General features: G+C 53.6%; 1 protein-coding gene across 1 annotated transcript in view; it reads left to right on the forward strand.

The window, feature by feature from the left end:
* LOC123253770 (vascular endothelial growth factor receptor kdr-like) overlaps positions 1–26,487 on the forward strand; it is a 113,676-nt gene that overhangs the window by 75,502 nt on the left and 11,687 nt on the right. Inside the window, exons 15-27 of the mRNA XM_044682914.1 lie at positions 517–642; positions 3,684–3,790; positions 4,825–4,960; positions 6,043–6,147; positions 8,185–8,298; positions 12,851–12,939; positions 14,242–14,407; positions 15,657–15,754; positions 16,273–16,395; positions 16,873–16,984; positions 20,884–20,983; positions 22,456–22,561; positions 23,845–23,960. Coding sequence (XP_044538849.1) covers positions 517–642; positions 3,684–3,790; positions 4,825–4,960; positions 6,043–6,147; positions 8,185–8,298; positions 12,851–12,939; positions 14,242–14,407; positions 15,657–15,754; positions 16,273–16,395; positions 16,873–16,984; positions 20,884–20,983; positions 22,456–22,561; positions 23,845–23,960 — 1,498 coding nt within the window. The remainder of the gene's footprint in view (positions 1–516; positions 643–3,683; positions 3,791–4,824; positions 4,961–6,042; positions 6,148–8,184; positions 8,299–12,850; positions 12,940–14,241; positions 14,408–15,656; positions 15,755–16,272; positions 16,396–16,872; positions 16,985–20,883; positions 20,984–22,455; positions 22,562–23,844; positions 23,961–26,487) is intronic.

The following is a 26,487-nucleotide window of genomic DNA, read 5'->3' on the forward strand; positions in this document are numbered from 1 at the left end:
TCTAGGATCCTATGTGTGACCCAGGGCAAGCCCCTCTTTCCTCCTCTGTAAAACGAGGGAATTGGAGTAGTTGGCCTCTGTGGCTCAATTGAGCTGATATAGATCCAAGTTCCCTCATCTGTGAAGTTGGAGTAAGAATCCTTATCTTCCCTACTCTGGGGGATGGTTGGGAAGATCTAAGGCCCACTCAGGTCATCTGATAGATATGTCCATTACTATACAGTAATTACTGCGATGAGTGCCAAGGACACAGCTGAATGTGTCAGCAGCCTTTGTGACGTCCTTGAGCTTCTCGAGTGACTCGTGGCCATTTTCCGATTATGGCCACGAAGCTCCCATTTGTAGCCAAACTGCTGAAGTCAAGACCAGATCAGCCAGATTGGGGAGAGAAAGCTAGCTTTGTGAGGGGGCTAAGATCAGGGGTTGGGAACTGGAGAGGGGAGGGGAAAGCTTCACTAAGGCCTCATCATCCTGGGAATGCCCTTCCAGTTATTTAGGGGCCAATCCTTGTTGCAGGAATCTCCTTGGAGAACAACACCCTGGTTATTGAACGAGCTAAGAAGGATGATGAAGGTACCTACAAGTGTAAAGCCACCAATGAGATAGGACAAGTCAGCACCTCGGCTCTTATTACCGTGGCAGGTGAGTTGGACCCTCTGGTCTACTAGCTAGCCATATGTGGAACCACCTGGAATTCAGAGAATCCAATGTTACAACTGCATGCAACTGGACTTCTAGTCCAATGTGGTATGATAAAAAGAGCATAGTACTATACTTGAGGGATAAGTGAGAGGATTTAACTGGATGAATCACAGAATGAATGAATGAATGAATGAATGAATGAACGCAAAAGCATTTATCTAGCAGGCACTTCCTATTTGCTAAGCTCTGAGGAATTGAAGAGCAAAACAGTCTCTGTTCTCAAGGAGCTCACATCCCAAGTGGTGGAGAACAACATTTAGGGGGGAGAGTTTATCTGCTAGGCAGATGGAAAAGACCAGCAATCCTTAGAGTATATCAGTAGGACAGGTGTCAATGCCTGGAGCACCTGAGGGTGTAGTCACAGGGCAGATGTGGTCTTCCATCCTTCCAGAAAAATTATAGGAATTCTACAAGGGTTATCATCATCATCATTTTATTATAGTTAGTGAATTGTTCAATCAGTGTTCCCATATCATCTCTATACAGATGGTTTCTCCCTCTGTAGATATAGCTCTAACCCTATCCAGTGCCACCTCAGCAACTGCCTCTTAGACCTCTCCAACTTGGTGTCTTCATCTCAAACTCTGTACAGGTCATCTTGTGATATGACAAAATGTTCATGTCTGCCTCCAGTGACCTTCACCCAAATGTTCTCCACCATGTTTCCCCATCTCAGGTTCCTAGATTTCCTCCAGTGGGTATATTTTTGGAACATGCAACGATGCCCCCCCCCCATTTACTGATTCTAAATCTCTTGAATAAGCTATACCATCCAGGGCCATATTCCAGTGAAAGGTTTCACCCTCTCATGTTGCAAATTCACCTCCTTGCCTTCTTCACATCTCTAATTACTCTTACTCATGGCCTAAACTTTGGGCCTTCACACTAGGAATTGGAGGCTGTTGGGTTTACTTGACTTTTCTTTACCACCAACTTTCTGGGATTCTACCTCCTATGAACTTCTGGGCATCTCAGCTACTATTCTCCCTCCTCCATTGTCACTATTGTCTTTTGTATGTCCCCTTAGTGTCGAGCCACTGGTGGTTTTCTCCCCTCTTATGCCTTTTATTTTATTGTTTTAGAAACCCTCAGCTTCCATCTTAGAATCAATACTGAGTATTGGTTCCAAGGCAGAGAAGTGAGAAGGGCTCGGCAATGGGGGTCAAGGGACTTGCCCAGGGTCACCCGGCTGGGAAGTGTCTGAGGCCAGATTTGAACCCAGGACCTCCCGTCTCTAGGCCTGGCTTTCAGAATCTGATGAGCCACTAGCTGCCCCCTGCCTTTTACTTTAAAGCCTCTTCCCTTTGATGTGCAAGCCAGCCACTTGACCAGTGCGTTCTTACTGGCCTCTCTTAGGTACACTCCATCACCTGTCTGTCATCCCATGGATCTTGAGCTGAGGCCTGGAAATTCCCAACTCCATTGTCACATGTCCCCTGCTTAGCCAGCTGTTCCCTTCCCAAATAGATTTCCTCCACTTCCCCCTTTGCCATCAGCGGGGATCAAGTGAGGAAAACACAACCTGTGTCTACACAGTCTTTAGTTTCTTGCCCAAGATTTTGTCATCTCTGGCAATCTTTGTAGATTCCTTCTGGGAACGTTGTTAGTGCCCATATGAATCGCCAGAAGCAAGTGGTAGTCATCCATTTGGATCAGTCCTGGGAGGTTCTCCAGCATGCCTCAGAAAAGGTCCTTGGGAAGACAGCAGCCTTCTGTATTGTTGTTAATAGCGGGTCAATAAAGAGCTGCCTCAATTCCCCCAAGCAGTGAGTCACAAACCACTGCTACTCTCGGCCTCTCTGGGTAACCTTTATTGAGTGATCGCTCATCTGCGAGCTTCTCTAGCTTTCTAGATTAGTCCGTAGAGGACAGCCAGCCAGCTGCTTTCTCTTAGAGCAGCCCCAAGCATACACTTGGTCGTCTCTCTCCCATCTTCCTCTGTGTGTGCGAGAGACATCCTGCTACCCTCCGACCTCTTGACAGAGATCAAGTTTGCCTCCTCGGGCCGCCCGCTGCTTTTGAAGGCCAGCTTTCGTTTTTAGGGGTGCTTCCTGCTTCTTGATAACCTGCAGGGTGAAGGGTGGTCCCTCCGATCCCCTCATCTCTTCTCGTAAGAAGGAGACGGGCCTATGCTGAGGGTCACTTGACTGTGACGGGAACACAGACATTGTGCCTTACCACCAAGCTCAGCCTGCTCTCCATATTGACCGGGATGGGTTTTTAAGCTACCCTCGCCCTTTTAGTGGTTTAAAACTCTTATCTTCCATCTGGGACTTAGTACTGAGTGATGGCTCCAAGGCAGAAGAGCGGGAAGGGTGGGCCATGGGGGTCAAGTGACTTGCCCAGGGTCACCCAGCTGGGAAGTGTCTATGGCCGGATTGGAACCCAGGACCTCCCGTCTCTAGGCCTGACTCTCCATCCACCGAGCCACCCAGCTGCTCCCCAAAGGGTCTCATGCTATGGTCCTTCCAAGGCTCAATACAGAATATCTCTTGCTGCTAAAACGGAAGCTTCTGGAAGGCAGGGACTATTTCATTTATGTCCCAGTGTTCTCAGGGCCTCGGCCCTCCCGACCGTTAGATGAACTGATCTCAGTTCTAAGCCTGACTCTTTCCCTTATTAGATATATGTCCTTTGGTAAGTCCATATTTCCTTCCTATCTCAGGGCCTCAATTTCCCCCTTTGTAAAATGAGGGGATTGGACTCGATAAGGCCTGAGCTCCCTCGCGGCTCGGAATTCTCTGCACATCCTGCTTTCCAAAGAGGCCTGAGAGTGTCTCAGAAAGACAAGCCCACACTCAGTAAATAGCGACACACTCCCACCCCTACATCGCCACACTCCCGGAGCTTGGCACCTGGCGTTGGCGGTCGCCATCTAGGAGCAGAGCGCCCTTTAGAAGGCCATACAGTTTCGGTCCATCTGCTCTTCCCCGAACTCGCTTCCTCAAGCAGTCCTTCTGTCCCTGCTGCCTTGTTTCTAGGTTCAGAGGAGCGCTCCAGTGTCGAGGTCATCATCCTTGTCTGTACCGGCCTGGCAGCCACCCTCTTCTGGCTCCTACTGACCCTGGTCATTCGAAAACTCAGAAAGGTATGAGGGGGGCACCGGATGGGCAAAGTCGAAGTGGCTGGTGTGGAACAGGAGCACTGTCAGAGTCGGGGAGATGATCTGGGCTGGCTGCGTGATCTTGGGCAAGTCACTGCCACTCTTGGAGCCTCAGTTCCTTCTTTTGTAAAGTACAGGGGTAGAGTGGGGTGGAAAGGCTGGACCAGTTGAACTTTGAGGCTCTGTTCAGCATACAGAGGTGAAGTGACTTGCCCAAGATCACATAGCTGGGAAAAGTCTGAGGCCGGATCTGAACTCGGGTCTTCCTGACTCCAAACCCAGCCCTCTGTTCACTGTGCCACCTAACCGGCCCAAGCTAACCACTTCTTGAAGACAGGAAGCTTCTTTACCCTTGAAGCAGCCCATCCTACTCTAGAGCAGCTGTTAAGAACATTTTCCTCCCCGTTAGCCGAAATCTACCCACCATTCCTAGTTCCGTCCTCTGAGCCGAGAGCACAGGATGTCAGAGCTGGAGGAGTCTTAGCATATTGAACATCAGAGGAGGGAAGGACCTTAGAGCCCAGAACTGACCAAACTGGGAGGGTTCTTGGAACACACTGTGTCCAAGCTGGGAGAGACCTAGAACACGGGATTTCAAAACGGCAAGAGTTTTAGCAGGTACGACGTCAAAGGTAGGAGAGACCCTAAAATACAGAACGGCCAATTCAGGGGGCCTCTTAGAACCCAGAATATCAGAGTCACTAACATGGGACCTTTGAACACATGCTGCCAGAACTGGGGATGACTTTAGAACATAGACTGGGAGAGCTAGAAGGAACGTTTGTTCGTTCCTCTGCTCCCAGCTTACAGACAAGGCCACTGAGCCGTAGAAAAAGGAAATGACTTTGCCAAGGTCACAAAGTGATTGCAGGAGTAGAGTCCTGGTTAGACCCCAGATTTCCAATGTTCCTCCCTCCTGTGCTCGGACCCCAGTTGGCCTTGGAAGTCAAATGAGGAAATCTGGAGAATAGTATGGGAAAACCTACTAAGTCCCAGTCTTCTTCTTTGCCCTCTTGTAGCCCAATGCCCCGGACATCAAAACCGGCTATCTCTCCATCATCATGGACCCCGAAGAGGTGCCTCTCGACCAACAGTGTGACCAGCTGCCCTACGATAGCAGCAAATGGGAATTCCCCAGGGATCGCTTACGGCTGGGTAAGCTGCCCATCTGTCTCTTCCCCTTCTGGCCCCCTCCAGAGTTGCTAAGGAAGGCCAGAGAAGAGGCGCCCTTCTAGGGTGTGGGGGAGAATGAATCCGCCATTTTGTTATTATAAGTATCCGGTAGCACGTTTGTGCAGACGTTAGCCCCTGCCTGCCACGTGTCCTTGGCCGAGAACCTATATTCCTCGTGAGGGTTCTTGTCTTAGTTCAGCGTTGGCGAAGGCTCGGCCCGTGTGCTGGGGCAGCACAGGCGAGCCGCTCCGTTCCCCCTCTTCTCAGCACGCCCCACCCTCTGTCCAACTGCCCGAAGCGAGCACTTCCTCTCTCCGCTCTCTGGGGTAGTGCGGGGCGGGGTGGGGGGGGGGTCACAGGAAGTTTGAAGTTGCCGTTGGGGCATGCGAACTTGAAAACCTTTGCCAACACCGTCTAGTTCTACAACTGAGGAAACTGAGCCATAGATCAGAAAAATCTCAGAAATGGAACCACTTGAATATCGCCAAGGCCAGTTTGGGGGCAGGAGTGCCTCTCTTTCTTCTCTGGAAAGGCTGGGAGTCCCAGGCCCCAGACTTATTCTATAGGCCTGCCATAATCTCTAGCCTACAGAGAGGAAGGAAGTCAGGGTAAGGGCCCATCTCTTCCACTGACTCATTCTATGACCTTAGGGATCCCCCTTTCCCTCTCTGGGCCCCTGTTTCTTTTATCAAATGGGGATGAAGGATTTCACTGGAAAGAAACTGACTTTAGAATGGGAAGACCCAAGTTCAAATCCTACCTCCGTTGCTTACTTCCTATATGAGCTTGGGCGAGGTACTTTGATTCTCTTAGCCTCAGCTTCTTCTCTCGTAAAAAGGGGAAATTGGGCTGGTCATGTCCTCCAAGGTCTCTGCTGTGGAGGTCTCTGCACCCTCCTGCCATTTAAAGCCTCAAGGGGAGGTTTTAAATGACTCTCTGGCTCCCCCCGCCTGCTCAGTGTCTGGACTGCAGGGATAGGTCTCCTACTGTATCGTGGGAATGGTTGCTACTGTCTTGGGGCTTCCCTGCTTCCTGCTGCTCATTCTCCCCTCTCACCCCTGAAGGGAAGACCCTGGGTCACGGTGCCTTTGGGAAGGTGGTGGAGGCATCTGCCTTTGGGATTGACAAATCTTCAACCTGCAAAACGGTGGCAGTGAAGATGCTGAAAGGTAACGTTTCCCTTGGCAATCACCCAGGGGCATCCTTGCTGAGGAGATTGGGGGTGAGTGAGCCCCAGGAGTCCCGGATCAGAGGCCTGGGCTTTGGAGGGTGGAGAACCGAGGGGACTTCTGCTGCAGCGATGGGCACCAGAACTGGTCGGTCCACTCATGCCCCTAACGGTGCCCAGACTTGCCGCCAGTGCTAAGTTCCTGCGCTCTGTTAGTCCACAACAGGAGACTGCTGTGGGGTGCCGCTGTGCATAAAGCACCAGGCTGGAGTCGGGAAGACCCGAGTTCAAACGCTTCTTCCTTATGCGACATTGGGCAAAAGTCACTTCGCCTCTGGCTCCCTCAGTTTCCTTGGGTATAAAATGAGGATAGTAACAGCACTTACCTTCCCGGGGTGTTGTGAGCCCTTAGCACAGTGCCTGGTACACAGTAGGTGCTATATAAAGGTCCTTATTATCATTATTATGCTCTCGGCCCTATGGATGTCAGCAGGCAGGGCAGGACAAGCAGTAATCCTCCGGGGCCACTTTAAGGCTCACGATCCAGCAAGAGAAGAGAATGTGGTCCAGGCAAGAAAGTCGAGCTGGATTTGATTCACAGATATTGGCAAATCCATCTTGGCCCTGGAAGGTTCCACCTCCTACCTTGTCAAGAAGCCCCTCCGCATTAACGCTGACAAAGGAGAGTCACCCAGCTTCCATTTGGTTACCCCCCAGGGCCCGAGAACTCCCTAGAGACCACAGTCCAGCCAGGGCACGCATCTGCTTCTTTAGTAGTTGAACCGTAGTTGGAAAGTTCAACCCCGAAGCAGCCCCTCCCCGCAGGGACCCCCAAAGCCTACAGATGAAGGAAATTTCCCAGCCTGCTAGAGACAGTGCTCACTTTTTGCAAAAGGGGAGCCTAGGAAAAGGTTGGCCTTGATGAGATCCAGATTCTTCTCACGCCAGTGGGATTCGGAAGTCATTGGGCACATGCAGGCATCTCCCTTTTGCCCCATCGAACAAAGTGCTCTTCGATAACAGCTAAAGTGGTCTGGCTTGGGAAGGCCACTGGGCAGAGATGGGAAGGAGGCAAGCATGAATGGTGGGAGAAGAAGAGCCCAAGAGCCCTGGCCTTCGAGGATATCCATCTGCCGCTATCAAGCAGTGTGGCCGGGGAGGAGGAAAGTGCCTTCAGCTTCCTCCTCTCTAACATGGGGGGTTGGGACTTTGTCTAGGACCCCTCTTCCCCGAGCTCTGCCCTTCTAAAATTCCAGCCCCCCCCCCCCCCCAGCTAGTTCTTGCGCTCTGGCTTGGCTGCTTAGAACCCAGAACGTTCACATCTATCCACATTCCTTCAGAAGGACCAGCTGAAACGATGAGTGGGACACAGAGCTAAAAGGTGGCATTTAGCCAGTATTTCCACGCCATCTGTTGGCTTTAAAGTAACATTGGAAAAACAGAAGGAAACGAGGAAGAAAAGACTGGGCAGAGTCAGCCCATACCCCTTCCTACAGTTCCTAAGGCTTCTGGGATCAGGGACCACAGCTAGGCCAGTAGTAGAAGCCCCTTCCCCGGCGGTCCTGCAGTCGTTGGGCAGAGAGCCCCCGCTCCTCTCAGGAGAAAGGGCATTTCCCTTGGTGGTCCCCTTGGGGTCATTACTTAGCTCTCCCCGACTATCAAGGGTCATATATTCGATGACCTCTTCCAGACCTCCCTCCTGACTTGAATGGGTTAAACCCAGAGGAAGCCAACACGGAAGCATTCTAAAGAAGGAAAGAGGAAAAGGACTTGGGGCCCAGGATACCATTAGAGCAGGGATTGCTGGCAGCCTCGAGGGCCCCAAGGCACGATTTATCTGTTTGTGGCATTGTTTTCGAGAGTCCCACTACTAATCATCAGGGTGTTTGTGTTCCGGCCCTTCCTGCTGGTATCCTCAGTTGGGTCAGTAAACAGGATCTGAGATGCTCCCCCACCCCCAGCAGCCCCAGCAGATAAACAAACATCCACTTCTTCAGTAACCTTGTGGCGGCCCTGGGGGCCTCTTTGTCTCCATCAGAATGTGCAACCTCCAACGAGTGCAAGGCCCTGATGTCAGAGCTCAAGATTCTCATCCACATTGGCCACCACCTGAATGTAGTCAACCTCTTGGGAGCCTGCACCAAGCCTGGAGGTAAGAGTTCCTGAGAGAGGGGCAGAGCCCGTCCTCTCCATCCCAAGGTAGGAGGTACAACCATGCCCCAAGGTACTCCGGGACAAGGAGTGCATTGAGTGAGCCCAGTCCAGCTCACACCTCCACCGCTTACTATTTATTACCTGCATGACCCTGGGGAAGTCACTTCACCCCTGTTGTCCAGCCCTTACCTCTCTTCTGCCTTGGAACCAATCCACGGAATTGATTCAAAGATGGAAGATAAAGGTTTTACAAAAGAAAGGGCAGCATTTTGGAGGAAATGCTAGAAAGAAAGCTAAGTTAATGTCAGTGGGTTGCTGTGGCTAGTGTGATGGATGAGGTCAGGTGAGACTTGGATTCGACTTTCACCGTTGACATTTAATAGCCTCAGTTTCCTCATCTATAAAATGGGGACAGTATCTGGAGTTTCTATACTCGAGGTTGCCTCTAGGGGGTCAGTGAAGTCACGGTGAGCCCATCAGCACTAGAGAAATGCACGTGATGATGTCAGTGGTGTCCTCCCTTTGCCACTACGGTCCCAGGCAAGCCATCTTCTTTCTGAGTGTCGGGTTCTTTGACTGTGAAGTCTGGATGCTAGTGTCGATTCTGTCTGCTCTTCAGGGTAGTTGTGGGAAACCCTGAATAGTAATCAGCCACGTCTGTGAAGCTTTTATCACATGGCCTAGCAGAGAGCCGCTTGAGCTTAGAGGACACGGCTTTGGATTCTAGGCCTGCCATATGATGCCCGGGTGGCCTTGGACCAGCCGCTTTGCCTATGTAAGCCTCGGTTTCCATCTCTGTAAAATGAGAGAATTGGACATGTTTAGCCGGAAGAAGAAAAAGCTCCAGGGGGAACATGAGAGCTTGATGGCTGTCTTGTGGAGAATGGATCAACCTTGCTCTGATTGGCCCCACAGGACGGAACCAGAACAATGCAGGGGAAGTTACAGAGAAGGCCAGTGGAGGCTCGCTGGCTAGAATCCTGGGCGTGACCCAAGACAAGTTGATTCTTCTCTCTAGACCTCCTTTCCCCCCTCTATAAGATGAGGTAGTTGGACTAGCTGGTCTCTGAGATGTCTGATTCCGGGATGCCCTGATCCCTCTGGAAGGAAAGGCTGGGTGCTAGGGAGGAAGGAGAGAGCAAGGTGACCCAGGACACGGGCAAGGCAAGTGAATAGAGGGCGGCTAGGAGCTTCGACGGATTGAAAGTCTGGCCTGGAGATGAGAAGTCCTGGGTTCAAGTCTGCTTTGAGACACTTCCCAGCTGGGTGACCCTGGACAAGTCACTTGACCCCCATTGCCCAGCCCTTCCCGCTCTTCTGTCTTGGAACCGATACACTGTATTGATTCTAAGACAAAGGTAAGGGTTAAAAGAAGAAGAAGAAGAGATAGAAAATGAATGCGGAAGCGCTCTGACCGCTTTCATTTCCTTCTTGGCCCTTGTACTCCCAAGCTGTTATGCTGGAGAAATCTCTGAGGGCCGTTTGCTTCCTTCCTTCCTTCCTACCTTCATTGATCCAACCAGTACCTGTATAGATAATGGTCAGGGCCGTGTGTGTGTGTGTGTGTGTGTGTGTGTGTGTGTGTGTGTGTGTGTGTGTGTGTGAGAGANTGTGTGTGTGTGTGTGTGTGTGTGTGTGTGTGTGTGTGTGTGTGTGTAAAGACACTGCCTTCATGCAACTAAGAGTCTAATTATGGCATTAAGACACCTCTGAAATGAGGAAACTGAGGCCCAGTGACTTGTCCAAGGTCATTCAAGCAAGATTGAATGCAAGCGCTCAGACCCTCCAAGCAGGAGCCTTCTCTTCTCTAAGGAGTGACACCAGCAGATCTGTTGAGAAGGAGGATGAGCCTGGCAGTGCCGGGGTGGATGGGCTGGGGAGAATGGCTGCGGGAAGCTGGGTCAGGAGACTGCTTAGAGAATGGCAGACCTGACCCAAACCACAAAGGCGCTTCCAGTGCGGGGCTGCTTTTGCTTAGGCTGATTTCAGTGGCCAGGATGCTCTCCCGATTGGGTTCCTCCAGCCTGGCATATGTGGGGGTGAGGTGGAGTGGCTGAGACAGAGACAGAGACAGAGACAGAGAGAGAGACAGAGAGAGAGAGAGAGAGAGAGAGAGACAGAGAGAGAAAGAGAGAGAGAGAGAGAGAGAGAGACAGAGACAGAGACAGAGAGAGACAGACAGAGAGAGAGACAGAGAGAGACAGAGAGAGAGAGGGAGAGAGACAGACAGAGAGAGAGAGAAAGAGAGAGAAGGGGAGGGAGAGAGAGAGAGGGAGAGGGAGAGGGGCAGGCTAGAGATGGGCCTGTCCTTCTAAAGGAAGAGGCAACACGACAGCAGTTCTGTACGGACAGGCTTGATGTGGGCTGACCTGGGACTGGTCCCCAGAGAAAGAGAAGCTGCTGCCGTTAGGGAGCTCCGCACAGGGTTCCTGAAGAAGGTGGCTTTGAAGGGAGTCGGGGGGGCCAGGAGGCAGAGGCGGGGAATGGGGGGGGCGGAGCATTCCGGGCATGGGGGCCTGTCAGAGAAAATGCCTGGTGGAAGAAGATGGAGGGTCTTGCTCGAGGGAGAGTGAAGAGGCCAGTCAGGTCCCTGGATAGGCAAGTGGCCCGGGAGGGAGGGACGGACGCTGGCCCGGCTGGGGCTGCTCCCCTCAGTCATTGCCTGGTGGGCTCAGCATCCTGGGGAGCTCTTTGACTCCGGTTCTGGGCCGTGCCCACGGGCCTGCGAGGGGCATGTGCCAGGTGATCTGGGGGCGGCTGACAGCCCAATTGTTGAGGTTTTCTTAAGCGTTAAGAAAATGGATTCCAAGTTGTTGGGGCTCCGTGAACAGGGAGCTCCCCGAAGCCTGCGTCTGAGTAGCTGGGTGCCGGGTGCCCAGTGACTCAGCAGCAGGTCCCACGTACATCCGTCGGGGCCTGCTGCAGGGGGGGGGGAGAAGCTGCTCTGAGGGACGTCATGGGGACTCTGACAGATGGAGCTGTTCTGCTTACAGGTGAATAATAGCCCCCAATCTAGGCAGTGAGGAACACGACTCTAATGGGGTGCTGCTGTATCCAGGCAACACGCCCACGGCACAGCCTCACCCTAACCACTGTGCATCTTCACTCTGAGCAGTGGGAACGGAGAGGAGAAAACTTCCCCTCCAGTTCTCTCCCTGTATCAGCAGTGACTTGGCCAATGCCTCTGGAGCTGGAGTGGGAGACCCTCAGAGGGGGCCCTCCGGCTCGGAGACTGCACACTGGACACTGCTAATTGCAATGGTGACCCCGAGAAAGCCGGCGAGGCCTCTCAGGGGCCAGCCCCCATCCTTGGGCCGGCCTCTCGGCCACTGAATCCTCCCAAAGCTTCAGAGTTGGCAAGGACCCCCCTAAGCCCCTGGCCCAACCACACCTGACCTGGCTTCCCCAGGCCTCTGCTTAAAGATTTGCCTCCTGCAATGAAGGGGAGCCTCCGAGGTCACTTGATCATCCATGCGTTTATCCAAGTCACTGGTAAAGTGTTAAGTAGCTGGGGCATCTTGGTAACACAGTGGATGGAGAGCCAGGCCTAGAGACGGGAGGTCCCGGGTTCCAATCTGGCCTCAGACACTTCCCGGCTGTGTGACCCTGGGCAAGTCACTGAACCCCCATTGCCTAGCCCTTACCTCTCTTCTGCCTTGGAACCAATCCACAGGATTGATTCTAAGCTGGAAGGGAAGGGTTTAAAACAAAGATTAATAGCACAGAGCCGAATATAGATCCTCGGGGCACTCCACTAGAGACTTGCTGCTACATTGGCACTGAACAACTCGTGAGTCTGGCATCCAACCTCTTCTAATTCCACTTTGTTCTAATAACACCTAAACCTCATCTCTTCATCTTCTCCACAAGAACAATACGAGATACTTGATCTCGGATCTTGGACTTGGAACTGGAAGGGGCCTCAGGTCAGCTAGGCCAACCTCCTCGTTTTACAGAGAAGGAAACTGAGGCCAGAGAGGGGGAAGTGACTTGCTGAAAGAGTCATAGATATGAAGCTTAGAGCTGTAATTTAAGCCCATGCCCCTGGCTGTGTTCTAGGCCAGTGCTCTTTCCCTCCTGCCGTCAGCCTGGGACGCCTGCTCCAAAGCTGTGGGCACAGGTTTATTTTTGAAACAGGGAGATTGGCACGTGTTGGTGGTAGTGAAACCTCCCTCCCAGGGGTGCTCACTGACAGTCAGTAGCATTTACCAATGTGCTCTTCTTGCAGAATGACTTCAACTCCCCCCCCCCAATGTATTTACCTATTGGGGGAACCAGACAGGAGCACGTCATGTGCCTGGGCCTCAGCTTTGCCAGGGCCCATGGGGGACCCAGCAGGGAAAGCTTCTCATTCCTGTTCACCACCTGGCCAACCATTGTCCCAAGGACTGACCCCTTTGATGATCAAAGTTCACATTCCTTTCATCCAGCAATCCTAAGATCCTGAGAGCTTAGAGCAAGGAGATCTTGGGTCCACCACGTGCAGGGCCAGGGGGTGCTGGAAGGGTCAAGGGTGGGTACTGAGCGACTGTGTGCCAACCCCTTGGCAGGCCCTCTGATGGTCATCGTGGAGTTCTGCAAGTATGGGAACCTGTCCAACTTCCTGCGAGGGAAGAGAGGAGACTTCGTTGCCTACAAGGTGGGTGGCCCGTCTCCGGTTCTATTCTCGGCCCCAGAGAGGTGATGGTCAGGAATTGAGTGACACCGTCAGTACAGGCAACCCTGGGGAAGAGGCTCCTGGGCTTCTCCGACACTGGGGTAAACAATGTTCTGGATGGGGAAATGAGACTGCAGAAATAGGGCGGAGGAGAGGCCTCCAAGAACAGCTCGTCCAGCTCCCTACCCAGTATAAGAAGGCCAGCTAGAGCATCCCAATGAGAATTCAACTGACCTGTGCTTGCTCACTCCCAGTGGTGGGGAACTCACTACCTTTGGAGGCAGAGTTCTGAGCTGTGAGGAAGTTCTTCCTTTTATTGAACCAGTATCTGTCTCTTACTTGGCTACCCATCTTACACATGGGGGAAATTCAAGCCCAGGCCCATCAGACATCTTTCCAGTAGGGACTCAGTGGGGCAAGTCAGTGACTGAGTAGGAGTGTTCTTCCCTGGCTTCCCCAGTCTTGCCCCCTTTCCTTACCCTGGGTGCCTCCGATAGGGTAGCCTTAGTGTCCTCATGCTCCCCCCTAATCCAAAGCTGCCCCCAGGCTCAATGATCAGCCCCCGTTGGTCACATCCTCTGTCCCTTTTGTAGCACCGTGAGGGTTCTGCTGAGGAACAGGGAAAGAGCCAGGAAGACCCGTCCACCTCTCTTTGTCTCTTTGGTGCCTAGAATGGTGTGATTTTTCATCATTGCTGCCTCATCACCTTTCCCAAGAGACAGTTTTAGGCAGGCTGGGATGTATGTGTGTATGGAGGTGGGGGGGGGGCTGTGTGTAGGATGGATCTAGTTCCACTAATATGCGGAGCTGCTCCTTGTGGACCACTTTGGTGTATGGCTCTTTGGTCATTACATAAGGATCCGACATTTAGCAGAAGTTTCTAGAGGCTCCAGGATGGGGGGATCACCCTTTCCCATCACCAGATATCTCTACCGAGGCAGATGGGGGCCAAGATGGGACTGATGGAGTGCCATGACCAAAGAATTCATCATCCCTTGGTGCCAGACCTCTTTGCACTTAGCTCAACTGGGCCTTGGAAAGCAGACTCGGCATGTTTCTGGGCCTCTTCTTGAGGCCATTTTGACATAGTAGAATCTACTGAGACACCTAAAGCCATCTGAGATCATCCTTTCTGGCGATCCTATTTACAGTAAGGGGGAAATATAACAATAGCCCCAAGCCCCAGGAAGACCCACTGGCCTTCCAGGCTAGGCGGCTTCTTACCATGGCCAGGCTGAGGGGTTTTTCCCAGCCAGAGATTAATTGGGGGGAACTCGCTCTCAGACCCAGGACTCGTCTGAACAAGGGGAGAAGAAAGCAGAAGATTCTGACTGTGATCTCACCGAACTCATCAAGCGACGACTGGAGAGCGTAGCCAGCACCGGGAGCTCTGCCAGCTCTGGGTTCATTGAAGACAAGACCTACAGTGACTCAGAGGATGAAGAGGAAGGTGAGTTCCACCCAGTGGCCCCCTGGCAGCCTGGCTGTGAGAGACGGATGTGTTCATCCCTCCCCTGCCCTCATTTCAAGACCTGGGAGAGAACCGCAGGCAGCTGGGCCAATTGGTGGCTGATTGAGGGTCTTTACGGCCCCCTCCAGCTCTGATGTTCTGCGTTCCGAGGTCCTAGTACTTACTATCAGGCCGCATTTTGTCCCAACGTCCCAGTAGGAGTTACCAAAATATCCCAGACCTACGTCATCAAATGAGTGGTTCCGGCCACTTTCAATGTCCTACAGGAAGGTTTTCATTGAGTACTTCCCCTCTCCAAGCAGAACCATTCAAAATGCTTTGGCGTACGGCTCTTTGATCATTACATAAGGATCCAACATTTAGCTGAGGTTTCACCCTTTCCCAGCACCACATATCTCTACCAAGATGGAAAGGGGCCAGATGGGACCAATGGCCTCTGTCCTATTCTTCATTTTCTAGGGTGCATTGAAATTGCTTTTTTTTTTACCCTTGTACTTTGGTGTATTGTCTCATAGGTGGAAGATTGGTAAGGGTGGGCCATGGGGGTCAAGTGACTTGCCCAGGGTCACACAGCTGGGAAGTGGCTGAGGCTGGGTTTGAACCTAGGACCTCCCGTCTCTAGGCCTGACTCTCACTCCACTGAGCTACCCAGCTGCCCCCCTTGAAATTGCTTTTTAAGAGGCATCTAGGTGACTTGGTGGATTGAGAGCCAGGTTGGAGATGGGTGGTCCTGGGTTCAAATCTGGCCTCAGACACTTCCTAGCTGGGCGATTCTGGGCAAGTCACTCCATTGCCTAGCCCCTACCGCTCTTCTGCCTTGGAACCAGTCCTCAGTATTGATTCTAAGATGGATGGGGAGGGTTTCTTAAAAGGTAGGGTATTTACCTGAGAAGTGGACTCGACTGTCTGGCCTTTGCTTCATTCACACCCCTTCCAGATGGTCTTGCATCCTGCAATCAGGAGGAGTGTCCCACAGTTTGTGTACTCTCGGGTCCCTAATGTCTACTGTGATCCCATACTCCAAGGGATGCCAGTTGGCCATCTGTGGGAATGGAGAAAATGCCGTTGCTCAGCTGGGCTCTCAGGAGGATCGATGCTGCCCGCCCTCTCCCCTCTTCTCCTATCCAGCCATCCCCATCTCTAGCCATCTAGGTAGCTGGTGAGGCTGGCTCACTTGGGTGCCCTTTGTAGCCGCTGCCCTTCTCACTGGGCCTCTGCTCTCCCCTAGACTCGGAAGATGTGTCCAAACGACCTCTGACCCTGGAGGACCTGATCTGCTACAGCTACCAAGTGGCCAAGGGCATGGAGTTCCTGGCCTCCCGAAAAGTGAGCATGTGTCCTCCTTCGTCTTCCTGCTCCCTCCCTCCCCGCTAGCTGGAGAATCCCCCTAGCTAAAAGGCGCTTGTCTGTCAGCCACAGAGACCCCCACAGGACCTGGCGCATAGTAGGTGCTTATTGTGTGCATCGATGAATGATTCTAATGACTGTCCACTAAGGGTGAGCGAAGAGTGGGGGCTCTCTGAATACCTCATTATTCCAGGGTGCCCCTTTACCAGCGCTTCTCGTCCCTTCGGGCACTTGGCCACTGTAATTGAACCAGGAGCCAGTGGGGTACCACCACTACTCTCATGTCCACGCCCATAGCCTTGCTTCCTATGCCCAGTTCCAGACAGGACCAGCAAGCCTGGCTTTTGTTTGTCTTTGGTCTCCCATCCCTTTGGCTTTGTCTTTGGCAGATTCCTCCATCCTGCCCTTTCCCTGTCTCCCAGGCATTTGCCTCTCTTGTCTGGATGACAGGCCCAAGGCTCTTCAAGCACCTTTCTCTCCCCTCTCCCCTTCCTCAGTGCATCCACCGGGATCTGGCTGCTCGAAACATCCTCCTGACCGACAACAACGTGGTCAAGATCTGTGACTTTGGCCTGGCCAGAGACATCTACAAGGACCCCGACTATGTCCGGAAAGGAGATGTGAGTAGGACCCGCAGAAGCCCCTGGCCTCCCCCCCGGCCGTGGCCCCTGCAGTCCTGGGAACTCATGAAGCATTCTGATGGCATGCTCTCTCTCTCCCTCCTCTGCGTGTCTCTGTCTCTCTCTCTGTCCCTCCCCCTTCTCTGTGTCTCTCTGTCTCTGTCTCTCTGTCTCTCTCCCCTCTCTGTCTCTGTCTCTGTCTCTCTCTCTCTCTCTCTCCCTTTTCTGTGTCTCTGTGTCTCTGTTTCTCTCTGTCTCTGTCTCTCTGTCTCTCTCCCCTCTCTGTCTCTGTCTCTGTCTCTCTGTCTCTCTCCCTTCTGTCTCTGTCTCTCTCTCTGTCTCTCTCTGTCTCTCTCCCTTCTCTATGTCTCTGTCTCTCTGTCTCTCTCCCCTCTCTGTCTCTCTCCCCTCTCTGTCTCTGTCTCTCTCTCTCTGTCTCTGTCGTCTCTGCGTCTCTCTCATACCTTGGTTTCCCAGGCCCGGCTCCCACTCAAGTGGATGGCCCCCGAAGCTATCTTTGATAAGATTTACACTACCCAGAGTGATGTGTGGTCATTTGGAGTTCTGCTGTGGGAGATCTTCTCGCTGGGTAAGCATTGATGCCATGGACCAGACAGGAGCCGGCCATAGCACTGCTCCAAGCCCTCCGGCTGTTGCCGGGATCCAAAAGAAATCTGACAGTCCCAGATGTCTGAAGGGGGCTGAAGGAGAGGCTCTTGGGAGAAGTTCAGTGGCCCAGTGCAGAGAGAGAGGACTAGACCTGAGTTAGGAAGAACGGAGCTCAAATTCAGCCTCAGCCCCTTACTGGCTGGGTGACCCTGGGCAAGTCACTTGAGCCCCGTTGCCCAGCCCTTCCCTCTCTTCTGCCTTGGAGCCGATACATAGTATTGACTCCAAGACGGAAGGTGAGGGGTTAAAACAAGCTGATGCATTAGAACTGGTCAGCAAGCATTTATTAGGCTCCCTTTATGTGCCAAGCACTAGGCTAAATACTGAGGTTACAAAAAGGCAAAAGACAGCGAAGGGACTCGAAGAGCTGGGTGCCAGGGAGACGCGGGCAGGATAAGAAGGAGGCTGTGAACAGAGCGTTAAGGAGGATGAGGACAGGCTTCCTTAGCTGAGGCGGGAAGGAAGGAGGGAAGGAGGGAAGAGAGAAGGGAGGAAAGGAAGAAGGGACGGATGGACAGAGGCGGAGATGGGGAGTTCTGGGCAGGGGGACAGCCAGACAGAATGCTCAGAGCTGAGAGACAGTCTTGATCATAGAGTAGAGAGTATGTATTGAGGGGTAAGATGGGAGAAGATTGGAAAGGTAGAAGGGGCTAGGTTTATAGAGGGCTTCGAATGCCAAACCAAGCATTTTATATAGGGTCTTGGAGGTGACGCGCAGCCAGTGGAATGGGTCAGGCCTGGAGCCAGGCTGGGCTAGGAGGTTGTTGTTCAGTTTTTCAGTTGTGGTCAACTCTTTGGGACCATCCCCCTCCCCAGACCGTAGCTATCGATGGGATTTTTCTTGGCAAGGGTACTGGAGGGGTTTGCCATTTCCTTTTCCAGTGGATCCTTTAGTCAGGTGAAGTGACTTACCCAGGGTCACACTGCTAGAAAGTGCCCGAGGCCAGATTTGAACCTACATCCTCCGGACAGCAGGCCTTGCACTCTGTGTACTTGTGACACCTCCTCCTCCCCTCTTTCTGTCCTAGTAGGGCTTTTTAGAATTATTTGTTTAACTCCTATTTTATGACTTAAGAATAACTCCAAGACAGAGTGGTGAGGGTTAGGCACTAATCAGTGGTATGCGACTCGTCCGTGATTATATAGCTAGAAAGGGTCCGAGGTCAAATTTGAACTCGGGTCTTCCCGACTCCAGGCCCAATGCTCTATCCACTACAGCACTGCCTAGCTGCCTGCTGATACTAAGACACCTGGAATCGCTATTAGGCTAGTGTGCCTTGATGGGGAAGAAATAGGAAATAAGATGGAAAGGTAGGTGGGAGCCATAGCCTGGGGAGCCGCAAGTGGCAGGCCAAGGATCTTTTTCCATGAATACAATTTTACGTTCCGAGTCCAATAGGGAGCTAGCAAAGAGTTCTGAATACGGGTAGAAGCGGGTTTGACCTCCGTTTTATGAGTTTCCATCTGCTGGCTGAGTGAAGGCCGGAGCAGAGCAGGTGAAGACGCGACGCCGGGACACCCACTGGGAGGTGGTCGCAATCGGCGTTCTAGGCGAGAGGCAACGAGGGGCTGAACTCCAGCCTCTCTGCGAGGAGACAGACCCAGGTGCTGCTGGGAGGGGCAGAACGCTTCCAGAATCCTTTGCTCCGGATCCCGCCCTGGGGCTCGGGAGACCCAAAGTCCCACAAATATTTGATTAGCGATTGATGGCGCTGGGTATCCAGGGGGACGGACTCAAAGCCCTTTGTAGGCCAGCGTGAGCCCAGAGCATGGAGAGATGTTTGTCTTTCTTCCAGGGGCCGCTTTGGCTCCCGCCCAGGGCCGCTTGTGTCTAGGTCTCGTCCCGAGATAAAGGGCATTGAAGACCCAGAAGAAAAGGTTTCTGTTGAAAGCCGATCACACGATTTAGCCCCGAGTCAAATAACTCATGCCTGGCATCCGAAGTGAAATCACCATGTGGGACGGGGCAGCTGCTGCCCTCTCTGGGCCCGAGCTCTGTTTGTGCCCTGGGCAGCCTAGATTCGATTTCATTTCATTTATTTGTTTTTCCTTAAAGCCCTTCCCTTCCATCTTAGGCTTAGCACTGTGTATCGGCGCCAAGGCAGAAGAGTGGTAAGGGCTAGGCAAATGGGGGTCAAGTGACTTGTCCAGGGTCACCCAGCTGGGAAGTGTCTGATAAGGGATTTGAATCCAGAACCTCCCATCTCTAGGCCCGGCTTGCTATCCACTGAGCCACCCAACTGCCCTTCCCCCACCCCCAACATCTAATAATACCTGGGCGGCCGTGGGCAAATTACCGCACCTCCCCGAGTCTCCGTTTCTTCTAGAACCTGAGGGGGTTGGATTCAATGGCCCTCTGAGGCCTTTTCCTGCCCGAGTTCTGGGTTGGACTCAGTAGCCTCCAAGGTGCCTCCCCCCCTCCTCCCCGTGACCTTAGACAGATCCCTTATTCCTCCCTGGGCCTCAGTTTGCCCTCTCTGTAACCTGTGAGGATTGGACTGGATGACCTCCCAAGTCCCTTCCGGCTCTAGGCCTAGCTCCCTCCACTGTGACCTTGGACAAGTCCTTTCTCCCCTCTCTGGGCTTCAGGCTGCCCCTCTCTATCCTGAGGGGGTTGGACTCGATGGCACCCCGAGGTCCCTTCCAGCTTGAGATGAGGGACCCTGTGATTTAGGCTCGGTCTTCGTGGCCTCTTCCTCTGTAAAATGGCGGCAATCATCTGACAAGGACGGCGGCCCGCAGCCCTTGAGGCGCGTAGTTCCGGTTATTATAGCGTCCTCCCTGACCTGCGGGCCCTCTCGTCTTCGCCGCCACCCGCGGTGGAGGACGAGGCCAGAGCTCAGGGCAGCGGCACTTGGCCAAGGGGCACAGCGTCCCGTCCCGGGGCCAGCCCAGCTGCCTGACCTCCTCCCTGGTGTTCCACACAAACACCCAAGGAATGAGCTCTGGGCCCCCTGGGCTCCGACCGAAGAATCTGAGCAAAGGAATAAAGATTAGGCCTGCCAGACTGCCGAGAGGAGATGGATGCTGGCCCCGGTGCCTTTACACGGGTGGTCTGGACCCCGGGCCTCTCCCGTCTGGCGCAGAGGAAAAGAAGCGACAGATGGAAGGGAGCCGGGGGCCGGGGAAGTCCCAGAACCAGGGGGCGTTAGAGCCAGAAGGGCGCTCAGAGGCCACGGAGTCTGACCCCCTCTTTTTACAGAGAGGGAAACTGAGGCCAGGGAGGGGAAGGGATTTGTCCAAGGTCACACAGAGGCTCATCGGCCATTGAATCCAATCCCCTCTTTTTACAGAGAAGGAAACTGAGGCCCAGGGAGGGGAAGGGATTTGTCCGAGGTCACACAGAGGCTCATCGGCCATTGAATCCAATCCCCTCTTTTTACAGAGGGAGAAACTTAGATCTGAGAAGGGGAAGGGACTTTTCCAAGGCCATCCAGAAGATCCAAGGTCTAGAGCTGGGAAGGGCCTCAGAGTCCAGTTGAACCCTTCCATTTTATAGAGAAAGAAACCAAGGCTCAGAAATAATTTTTCTGATGTGGTCTCAGGCACTTCCTAGCTGTGTGACCCTGGGCAAGTCACCTATCTCCCATTGCCTGGCCCTAATCAGTCTTCTGCCTTGGAACCAGTGCACAGCCCTGATTCTAAGAAGGAAGGGAAGGGTTGGAAAAAAGCAGAGTGACTGCGATCCAAGTTCCCTCCTTCAATCAGCAGCCCACTGGGGTTTCTAAGACCTGCCCTGTCTGGGCTCTCCCAGCCTTCCTTGGGAATCCCCCTACGGCAGGGAAACATGTGAGCGCTAACATGTCTTCTCTCTCCCAGGTGCCTCCCCCTACCCGGGGGTGCAGATAGATGAGGACTTCTGCCTCCGGCTCAAGGAAGGCAGCCGGATGAAATCCCCCGAGTATTCCACGGCAGAAATGTAAGTTCTCCTCTAGGTCAGAGGTGTCCCGGTTGCTCTCCCATTTGGGGAAGTTCCCCGCAGTGCCTGGGGCTTTGTTGTGCAGGCGCCCTTTTCTTTTGAACCCTTATCTTCTGTCTCGGAATTAAGAGTCAAGATGGTTCCAGGTGGGGCAATGGGGGTCAAGTGACTCGCCCAGGGTCACACAGCTGGGAAGTGGCTGAGGCCGGGTTTGAACCCAGGACCTCCCGTCTCTAGGCCTGACTCTCAATCCACTGAGCCACCTCACTGCCCCCTCCCCATCCATTCTTTTTTTTTTAACCCTTAACTTCAGTGTATTGGCTCCTAGGTGGAAGAGTGGGAAGGGTGGGCAATGGGGGTCAAGTGACTTGCCCAGGGTCACCCAGCTGGGAAGTGTCTGAGGCCGGATTGGAACCCGGGACCTCCCGTCTCTAGGCCTGGCTCTCCATCCACCGAGGCAGCCAGATGAATTGCCCCCATTCAGGCATTTCTCAATCATATCTGACTCTTTGGGGTTCAAGTTTGATTGCTTTGTCTTCTCCTCTGAGAGAGAAGAGGGTTTGGCTCGATATTCGTCTCTGAGACCCGGAGAGACAAGATGACCAATCCCCAGGCCTGCGGGCTCTCAGCGGGCTCTGGCCCCTGTACCAAGGCTTCTAGATTGGATGCCTCGTTTGGAGGAATCCGAGTGTCTCCTCTGACATGGGAAGCAAGAGAACAGAGTGGCAAGGGGCCCGGCCCATATGCCCCAACTCCCCGCCGAACTGGGAATCTTAAGGATCAGCCAGAAATCAATCCATAATGGGCAGCGAGACGGCTCAGCAGACTGAGAGCCAGGCCTAAAGACAGGAGGTCCTGGGTTCAAACTTGGCCTCAGACACTTCTTAGCTGGGTGACCCTGGGCAAGTCACTTCACCCCCATGGCCCAGCCCTTACCACTCCTCTACATTAGAATTGATACGAAGGGGTCGCCCAAATGATGCAGTGGATGGAGAGCCAGACCTGGAGATATGAGGTCCCAAGTTCAAATCTGACCTCAGACACTTCCTACTACCTAGGTGACCCTGGGCAAGTCACTTCAGTTCCACTGCAGATGTTTACCGCTCTTCCGCCTTAGAACTAATACTTACAATCTGGGGGGAAGTGGGGGGAGGGAAGACAACAAGAAAACAACCGTGTATGGGAAGAATAGAAGGCATTGGAATGGAGAGAAGCTGGGGAAGGCTTCCTGTAGGAGGTGGGCTTTTAGCCAGGACCTGGGGGGTCCAACGTCAGAGCATGGGGGCTGGCGCTGAGAGACAGAGGGTCACGGGGGCCAGGCCGTTAGACAGAAGAGTACGTGTCGGGTCCCTGGCCTGTGACTGAGCTTGCTGCTCTGGCTCCCAGAGCTCCCTGGGACAGTGGGATAGCGATAGGAAGGCCCAAGGCCCCCTCGAGAAGGAACCGGGGGTGACCGTCTTGGTGTTCTGCAGCTACGAGACCATGCTCGACTGCTGGAATGGCGAGTGTGCGGAGAGGCCCACCTTCACCGAGCTGGTGGAGCGCCTCGGGGACCTCCTGCAGGCCAGCGTTCAGCAGGTATGCCCATGGGGTGCCAGGAGCCAGGTGCAGGGGAGCAGGGATTCCGCTTCAGCAATGAGATTCCCCCACCCAGGGCCAGACAAAACACACTGGAGGCGGCCCCACACCCCAGAGGAACAATGGCCCATTCTCTGGGGCTCCCTCTCTTTAATTAGCTTCCCATGTTGGGAGCTGGCATCGCCAGGCCTGGTTCTGCGCAAGCCAAAGCAACTGTGTTAGCCGCCCCCCCCCCACACACACACACATACCTCCTCCTGTGGCCATCTCCCAGCTCCACCGTGTTGCCACAACATTGGAGAGAAGGGCCTCAGTCTCCTTGTAGTGGCTGAACCTCGGACCCAGTTGGCTCCGTGGATCCTTATTGCCTCCACACGCCCCCCCCCCCCAGAGCTCGAGGCAGAAGGAGCCAGAGTGAGCCAGCCGGAGAAGCCCACTGGAGGGGAGAGGTGGAGTTGGCTGGAGAGGAGGTGGGGGCCCAGAGTTAAGCAGAAGCCCGCGGGCACCCAGGGAGGAAGATGAAGAAATGGCATGATGAAGGGCCAACGACTGGGCCCCTTCGTAGACACTCTCCAGCCAGAGGCCAGTTGTCCCACGAGATTCCCAGCCCCCGATAGGTGCTGAATTTGGGGACAGATACAATGCAGATCATTGTGACCGGGTGGGAGGGAGCGGAGGGCTTAATGCTTTAGAGTGAGGAGCCGTGCTGGCCTCACCCCAGCTCACTGGAGCCCAGAAGCCATGAATGGGGCTCATTCACAGGCCACGGGGCTCAGCTGCCGGGCACCCAGCACCCCCACCTTCCCCTTCCCTTGCCCCATGATCCCTTCCATTGGAAGCCCCAGCCCAACCACAAAGGGGAAAACCTGTAGCACCCTCTCTCCTCCCTCCACATTGGCCAAGTCTGTCGATGGCTCTGAGCCTCAGTCTTCTCATCTATAAAATGGGGGTAATCATTCTTAGACCATCAGCTTCCCAGGAGTTACAGGGAGAAGCAGCAGAATGACCCAGGGAAAAAGAGGCCACCCAGGGAAGGCCCAGTTAGGGGTAGGCCCAGGGCCCAAGCTCTAGGGGTTAGCTTTGATCCATTCCAGGCCACTTACACTTAAAAGCCATCATCCTACACCCCAGCAACTCGGTCTCGGACCTCCCCCCCCCCAACCCTCTCATCAATGGGAGATGCTGAAGAACCTCATTCAGGCCCGAGGCCCAGGGAGGGAAGTGGGGCTTCAAAGAGGGGCCCAGAGCATCCAGTTCAAGCCCCGCCTCTTTTACCCATGCAGGAAGGCAAAGACTACATCCCCCTCAATGTGATGGACAAAGAGCTGGACTTCAAGGCCAGCCCCATGGATGAGAATCTGAACAATGGGCCCAAGTTCCCGAACACCAAGGAGGACAGGTGAGGAGAATCGAAGCCTCTTTTAAAAAAAAAAAAAGACTTACATTTTTAACCCCTTCCCTTCCAGCTTAGACTCAGTGCCGTGGATTGGCTCCAAGACAGAAGAGCAATAACGGTGAGGGAGTGGGGGGTGACGTGACTTGTCCAGGGTCACACAGCTAGAAAGTATCGGAAGCCAAACTGGAACCCGGGATCTCCCGTCTCTAGGCCCAGCTCTCAATCTACTGAGCCACCCGGCTGCCCCAATTTTTTTTCAGTTGTGCATAGAAACGGTTTTTTCTGGCATTTTGTGATTCAGATTCTCCCTCCCTCTGCCCGTTAAATAGTCTGATATAGCTTAAACTCGTGCTTCCACACAGTGTGGGAAATCCTAGCCTCTTCATGCTAGCAAGGCCTCACAGGCATGCTGGGAGACAGGATCTTTGACTCAGTTTCTCCATCTGTCAAGTAAGGAGCTGGGCCTTGATCTCGAAACCTCCCGAGGTCCCTCTGGCTGACACGTTTCATGCCCTAACAATTTAGGATTCGCCAGGCTTCGTGGCCTCGTTTTACCAGAGAGGAAACTGAGTTGCTGGGAGGGAAGTTAGTGACAGAGATAAGGCTTCTTCCTCCTGGGATCCTCATCCGGTTTACCTCAGCAAGTTCTCGGCCCTGTGAGAAGGAGCAGGAAGGGGATACCGAGGTACTCGACCTTTCTGAGCGCTCTTCCCCTGGCCCATGAGACCAGGGACTTAGAGTCGGAAGGGCCTTCAGAGGGCATCTGGTCTTATTGCCTCATTTTTCAGAGGCCTGAGAAAGGGGAAATGATTCATCCAAGGTCACTTGGGTGTTAGGTAGGGGTAGGCCAGGATTTAAGCCAAGGCCCTCCAACTCCCAGTCTACCAGGCTTTCCACCGCCTCCGTGTGGAGAAATTGTTCAAGGAGACCTTCTTGGCACTGAGGCCTTCTATGTCCTTGAGGTATAGAAGAGGTTCCAGCTAGGTCGGGAAAAGACAGAAAAAGCGGGCATTGGCATTCAGAAGAGTAAATGACCGATGCCTTGGCAGGGCAAGGTAGATATGATTGTTGGCATCTGGTGGAGCTGGCAAGGGCCTTAGGGACCACCGAGTCCGACTCTCCCATTTTCTGGAGGAAACCGAGTGAGATCCAGGGAAGTTCAGGTCTCGCACAGGAAGTAGCCATCCAAAGCAGGTCTTAATCCCACATGCCCTGAATTGGGCAGCCAAGTGGCACTAGAGTGGATGGAGTGTCAGGCTGGAAGGCAGGAAGACTTCTCTTCCTAAGTCCAAATCCGACTCCAGACACTTACTAGCTGTGTGACCCTGGGCAAGTCACTTCATCCTGTTTCCTCAATTTCTTCACCTGTCAATTGAGCTAGAAAAAGAAATGGCAAACCACTCCAGTAGCTCCTAAGAAAACCCCAAACGGGGTCACCAGATCTGTCCTTAGACACGCCCTAGCCGTGTGACCCTGGATGAATCACTTCACCCCGATTGCCTGGTTTCCTCATCTGTCAAACGTGCCAGAGAAGGGAAAGGCCAGCCACTCCAGAATGTGTGTTCAGACGGATGCAGGGCCGTCGGCTAGAAGAGAGCGACGCGGCGCCTACGTAGCCTCTCAAAGAGGCCCAGGGCAAAACGAGCCTCTCCGTCACGGGAGAGTTTCCGGTTCCCTCTCGGAGGCTGCCCTCCCGGGCCAGGGTTGCTCCTTCTTGTCTCCGCGGAGCCTGGTGGGGAGCCTCTTCTCTCTTCTCCCCAGACTCTTCCCAAGGCTTTCTGATGCCCCCACATCTCCGGTCTGGGCCTCTCCTCCCCACTTCTCCCCATCGCCCCAACAGCTGGCCCAGGACAACTCCCCCCGCCCCGCCACGTCATCTTCCCCCGGCCTCCTCCCTCCCTCCCTCCCTGTTTGTGTCCTCATCTGCCTAGTTACCGACCCTCACGGAGGCTGAGTCATATTTTGGCTAGGCTAGGTGAGGGAGAGGGGACGGGCGATCCCTTGCCAAATCCTAGTCATTCCTAACTGTAGCTTCTCTCCTGCAGGCAGGCCTCTTCTCCCCCCGAACGGGCCCTCAGCTAAATCGGCGCAGAGCCCAAGCGTTCCCCGCTTCTGGGCTCTCCCCTCTCGTCTCCAGTCCTGCCTTTCATACCACCACCTAAGTGACATTCCCAATCATACACAGTCACACTCTTCCCAAAAGCCTGCCGTAGCTCCCTACTTCCCGGTGAAGAAAAATCACTTCTGATCCTGGCACTCAAGGCCTCCAAAATCTTTCCATTTTTATCTTAGCTTACATCCCTTCACATATTCTACTCTCTAACCGCCCAAAGGAGACTACTTTCCTCCTCCTGTTCTCATCCTGCCCTCTCTACACAGAGGGTGGGAACTGGGGGGAGGGGAGTCCATTCCAGACCCAAAGACTGAATGCCAAGCACGTGTGGCCACCCATGAACCAAATGGGCCAATTTAATCAAGGAAAACTGTCAACAGAAAGCAGCTCAGCGTTGTGGCTTTCTGGGCCCGGCTG

This window comes from Gracilinanus agilis, chromosome X (assembly GCF_016433145.1).
Source record: "Gracilinanus agilis isolate LMUSP501 chromosome X, AgileGrace, whole genome shotgun sequence".
In the NCBI taxonomy this organism is placed as follows: domain Eukaryota; kingdom Metazoa; phylum Chordata; class Mammalia; order Didelphimorphia; family Didelphidae; genus Gracilinanus; species Gracilinanus agilis.